Genomic DNA, 5,631 nt, shown 5'->3' with positions numbered 1-5,631 from the left:
TTTTTAAGGTCTTCTTTTCTGAAAAAAAGGTCATTCGGACAAATCATGCAGTACAGGAAAAAATTTAACTTTATAATTTTTTTCCGAAAAAAAAGTCCCCCCCCCTAAAAAAAAAAGTAATAATAATAAATAATATATATATATAATCCAGCAGACTCCCTGAAGCAATAAACGTTATATTATATATTCTCTAAATAACTAACTAATAAGCTTAGAATTAATTTATTTATTCATTTTTAGCTATTAAAACAACAATAAATAAGTATTTAACAATATGTCATTATAACAACAAAGCCTTACTTGAAGCACTTTTTCTATATATGTATATATGTAAGAACTGTATATTAATTAATAATAGTAATACATAATATGCAGGAACAACAGAAAAAAAAGAAATAACGGGATAATGCTTCGTATGTCCTTACATTTTACAGCATTTAAAATTTGTTAAATAATAAATTAATGTATCACTAAACCTTTCTTTTTCAATAAATAACATCTTCTACAAAACTATGATTTTTTTAAATACTATAATTGAATTGATTCCATTTGTATCTTCTTTACATTAAACATAAATGAATACCTAATAAAAAAATAAAGTTATGAAAGAATTGTATTATTATTATGAATAATTTGGACAACTGATTTTGCCTGTGTGGTCACACACAGAGTTGACCTAATCAATATATATTTATTAGAGAGAAGACAGTTGAGTAGTGGGTGCCTTCGATGAATAAAATATGTATAAATTATACATATGAGATGATGTAATATCTATTGATGATGGGAGGATAAATTCAGTATTTATTCCGTCTTACTTTTTCACATTTAGTTCCGTCTACTTCACATTTAGTTTTGTCAAGAAAATTAAATATTTGTTTTTGTCAGACGGAACATTAAAAAATAATAGATTGCGTTTCGTCCTTGTCCCTTAATCGTCATACAAAAAATATAACTGTTGATGAATATATTTTGACTAGTTATAACTGAAGAAATTAACACTGGATCCATCTGGATACCAATTATAAAGTCGTCCAAAGAGGACAAGAGAGTAAAACCCTCTTGAGCTTTTGTACTCTACATATTAGGACTCGATCGATAGAGTGGTAAGCCGACTTTATGCAGCTGCAGACTAACCAATCAAAGTTGCTGATTAATTATTACAAAATATATTGTATTTTCATCAAAAATTAACAAAATTCAAAACAAAATCAACAAATGAGATTAAAGATTTAGCACTATTTAATCAATATAAATTCAATATGGCTTGTGCAGCCATTTTTGAATAATCCCATAATTCATACTTTTGAAATATAAATGTTATATTACTTTTATCTGTTATAATTTGTGATAATTTACTATAATTTATTGTCCACTTTGTCTATAATTATCAGAAGAAAATTTCTGGGATATAATTTCTTTAAATCTTGACAAAGCTTTGCTGAAGTGACTAGGAACACTACAAAGATCAAATTGGATCTGCTTTTGTGGGATAATTATTTTGAATGGGATCTCAATGGTGATTTTGCGGGGAAAAAATATCTGCCAATTACTTAGGAATTTTTTTCTATAGCATATTTTTCCCCGTATTGGCCCCGAAAAAAACCATATCTGGCGGGTCCTATTTGTGCAAAATAATTACATCTGGAATAAATGATCTCATCTCCTCATTTCATCTAGATAGTTAATTCATCTTCAACCTTTTGTAAACTATGAGTAACAACCAAAAATTTCATATTAAGGCATGAATTAAGGATGCGATAATTACAGTCTTAAAAAAATATGAATGAAAAAAGATAACATGTAATGAATCTATAAGTAATAATAATAATATTTTAAACAGTATCGTCAAATTCTTTGTCTCTTCTTTGTATGTATGAATGAGTGGAAAAAGTGTTCATTGTTCGAGATCCTGGTTCTCGATCCTGACACTCTGTTTATAAAAAACATAAAGTTAGAAAGTCATTGCTCCTTTGTATATATTTTGAAAATTCTTGCTCAAATATCAACTCTCTTTGGAACGAAGCTTCCACCAAAAACAACACAGTGTTGAACTTTTTTCCAAAGCATGAGACTTGAAGGAACTATGGTCGGATTTGCAGTGTTAGTATTTGTAGTGTGAGAACCATCTTGGAACTGAGTGGCTTTTGCTTTGGATGAGGTTGCTGTATTGCTGACGAGAGGAGGAGTTGAAGTTGAAACAATTGCGGAAGCGGAAGAAGAAGGTCCTGGAGCAAGAGGCTCTGATACGGATTTTGTTGTGGCAACCACAGAAGCTTGAACTGACAAAGGTGGATTGTTATTGTTGATGGAAGAAGAAGTTGTTACTTTTATAGCTGAATGAAGATCCACTTTATTCCTGATGGATGTTCGTTGCATATGATCGATTCTACCACTTGTTTCGGGAGCAGGTGGTGGAGGTGCTCTTGGACTACATGCTTCGTCAGGATTACCAAAGTAATGATCATTTTCAGATTCAAAGGATGCATCATAGTGCCCTTCAGTAACAATTGAAGAGTCCATACTAAGTTGATGATGCTGTTTTTCGAGTGATATCTCAGGAATTGTCGAGAGTGAGGCAGCAAGATGAAGCTCATCGGGGGCGAAATGATGATGGCGTGTAGGAATTGGGGGATGAAAGGAAGACGTCGTTGATGAAGGCCCAGCAACTGGTGCTGGAGAAGGAACCCTACCATTAGGAGCAGGACTTGGAACTTGTTGATTCCCTTCAGGAATAAATTCATATCCTGTTATAACTTCAGTAGAATGTTCGTCCCATACTTTCCACATGTCCCTTCTTCTTGTAGGATACCCGTAGTTTTGTTTAACATAAGCAACTATATCTGCAGGATCTGGCGGTCGGCAGTATCGAGGGCAATCTCTTAAATATTCATGAAAGAGTGGGCGAAAGGCTCGTTTTAGTACGAATAATCCACCATTAGAATGAGATTCTGCAACATGGAATGAAAATAATAAATAGAAAGCTCGGACTAACTGATCCACACTAAGCGTATCCCATCCAGAAAAGTGACGACAGAGTATGTGAAATCTTTCCTGTGGATTAACATGGGAAGAAAGGTAATGGGGCTCGGATATGTTGGCCATGGACATGGCCCATCGACCAAGACGACCGGAACGAGGTAACAATTTCTCTCTATAATAATGAACAAAGTCTTTAGGCCATATTCCTTCAAATTCTCTCCGATAACGATCATGCATGGACTGTTTAGAATCTGCTTGGAGAAGATAACTTATGCATGCCTTGTAATAATTTACTGCCTCTTCTCCATAGCCTTTTTGTCGCATATGGATCTCAATATCCCTAAATCTGTGAGTCCATCCTTCAAGTTGAACTAAATTTGGAGCCTGGCTTCTTACTGCTAAATGAACAGCGGGCTCAGCATCATCGATCAGCAGGGGAAATCTGTATTTCTGCAAAGCTGGAATGTCTCCTAGTACTCTAGCCCAGAATAATTGATGACTTGACTTAAACTTTCGTTCATGAAGATTTACAGCCAGTGGCATAATTGGGTTTCCTTCATAACATGTATTTGCAAAAGTTAAAATAGTTGCATAAACAGATCCAATAGGAAATGTAATGTCATAGAAAAGTTTGAGGCCGACATCAACTGCAATGTTACTGTGAATTCTTCGATCAACATACATAAGTTTGCAACAGTATTCAAATTGTTTTGTCATATCAGGATGTATAAGCGTGACTTGTAGAGAAGGAAAGATGGTCAAATTTTTAAAAAAATTCCCTGATGCGAGTTCTTCGGCTAATGATCTTAATCTTGAGAACGGATCACTAGACGTAGGAAATTCCCTGTAGTAAGATTGAGTAGGAAGTCTATATTCTAAAGATAAAGGCGCATTGAGATGCTGTGTTTCTTGAGGAATAGTAACAAGAGGTGCTTTGATATTAGAAGGTGTTACTTTGATTGAGGTTAAATAAGATCCAGCCGATCTTCGAGAGAGAAGATTAGCTTCTAATGTGGTTGTTGCAATCGTTGTAGATGACGTTGTTGAGTCTGTTAACGTTTGAAGAAGGTTTTTTGAGCGATCTAATTTCAATGCGACATCCTTTTCAGCTTCATTTATATCTCCAATGTAGGACACTAATGTTAGATATCCCATTCCATAGGTTTCTCTTTTAAATTTGGATGAGCTCTTCCAATTGGAAACAGATTCTACCACGTCAGGAGGTGTTGCAGTTGTATTAGAACCTGAAGATTGTTTTTTCGAAGGAATGCGAACGTAAAAATGCCTATAATCTAAGGTATTGCCTCTGGTTGTTGGAAGAGATGCTTGAAAAAGAATTTCAGCCCACTGATATCCATCTTCTCTCCACTCCTGTGTTCCTGTTAAACTTCGATGTAAATAAACTTGACCACCACTAGGTTTTTGTGGTGGAGATCCTAATAATGAAACTCCTGAAGGAAGATTTCTCCCAGTTGCAGCTGTAAGTATCAGTTCCTCAGCTTCTTCAAGACTTAATGGACATTTCACACTGGAAAACTTTGACCCTATCTTATTAAAATTTCTTCCCTTTGGTCCAGGACTTCGAGATTTTCTTTCTCCTTTAGAAGAAGGTCCTGGACTTGAAGGAGGAATGGGCGGATGATGAGGATATATATTCCCATGAATGTCTTTGAGAGTATTTTCATTTGAATGAGTGGGGGCATCATAGTTTATATTACTATTACTATTACTACTATTTTCTTTAAGAGCAAACCGGCATCTTTTGGTATGTGCACTAGATACCCGTCGAGGTACTTTAAGTGTTGTTGAATTCAAGGGTTCAACCGAACTACTACACTCTTTCCCTTTTAGGCGAGGTGGAGCTGAGTGGTGAGGATTGCCGCCTGACGCTATTAAATTTGCTGATACTCCTCCACTGATGGCAGGGATTATGGTCATTCCCGAGTTCGTTAATATAGTTGTTGTTTTTGTCGGAGCAAAATCCACCACCTGATTCTTTAGCTCTGACATGGAGAGATAACCAAGGAGTAAGAACCATTCTAATCAAAGTTACCAAAAACGATGATGTTAATGCGGGAATCACCAAATATATTTCCTGGAAATAGTTCAATAATAAAATTACTAAGAATATATTATTATCAAGAGTTCACTGATGAGTTCTGATGATGAGTGCTCATTATTTGAATCATCATACATTGTCAAAAACTTAGATAATCATTTCTATGTATGTTCGAAGAATCACTTTCTTATTATGTTTAACATAAAGGCTATGATACTTTCTTGTTGTAGTTGAAACAAAATAAAAGCCCTTTCTCTTTCCTTCCTTCTTTCTCTCCCTCTCTCTCTCTCTTCTTTTCTAATTTAAAAAGTCCTTTCCAATCTTAGTCTTCTTTTTTTATCATCCCAAACGCTATAAAACTATGTATGTGAAGGGTGCGGGAGAAAAACTGCCCCAAATACAGATCTGATTTCTGCCACCAAGAAACTGTGTGGTTCTAAGTATCTTATATTAAAGGTAGTATAGTCCCTTGTGCGTACTAGTATTATTATAGGATGCTTACATATGTACGTGTATATTGTTAGTTACAAATACAAAGCCCTTTAGAGCAGTGGTTCCTAAAGTGGGGTTCGTGGGAAACAGCAGAGAGG

General features: G+C 34.9%; 1 protein-coding gene across 1 annotated transcript; it reads right to left on the bottom strand.

Annotated features, from left to right (window-relative positions):
• Positions 1 to 211: 211 nt before the first annotated feature.
• Positions 212 to 5,297, bottom strand: LOC139905022 (uncharacterized). Its single transcript, XM_071887444.1, has 2 exons — positions 5,177 to 5,297; positions 212 to 5,077 (listed from the first exon to the last, which is right to left on the bottom strand). The coding sequence occupies exon 2, from the start codon at positions 4,990 to 4,992 to the stop codon at positions 1,999 to 2,001; it is 2,994 nt and encodes a 997-aa protein (XP_071743545.1). The 5' UTR covers positions 4,993 to 5,077; positions 5,177 to 5,297; the 3' UTR covers positions 212 to 1,998.
• Between the last annotated feature and the right edge of the window lie 334 nt (positions 5,298 to 5,631).

The sequence above is a fragment of the Lepeophtheirus salmonis genome, chromosome 3 (assembly GCF_016086655.4).
Source record: "Lepeophtheirus salmonis chromosome 3, UVic_Lsal_1.4, whole genome shotgun sequence".
In the NCBI taxonomy this organism is placed as follows: domain Eukaryota; kingdom Metazoa; phylum Arthropoda; class Copepoda; order Siphonostomatoida; family Caligidae; genus Lepeophtheirus; species Lepeophtheirus salmonis.
Note: the sequence above shows the minus strand (reverse complement) of the source record. Positions and strands in the feature narration are given on the sequence as shown.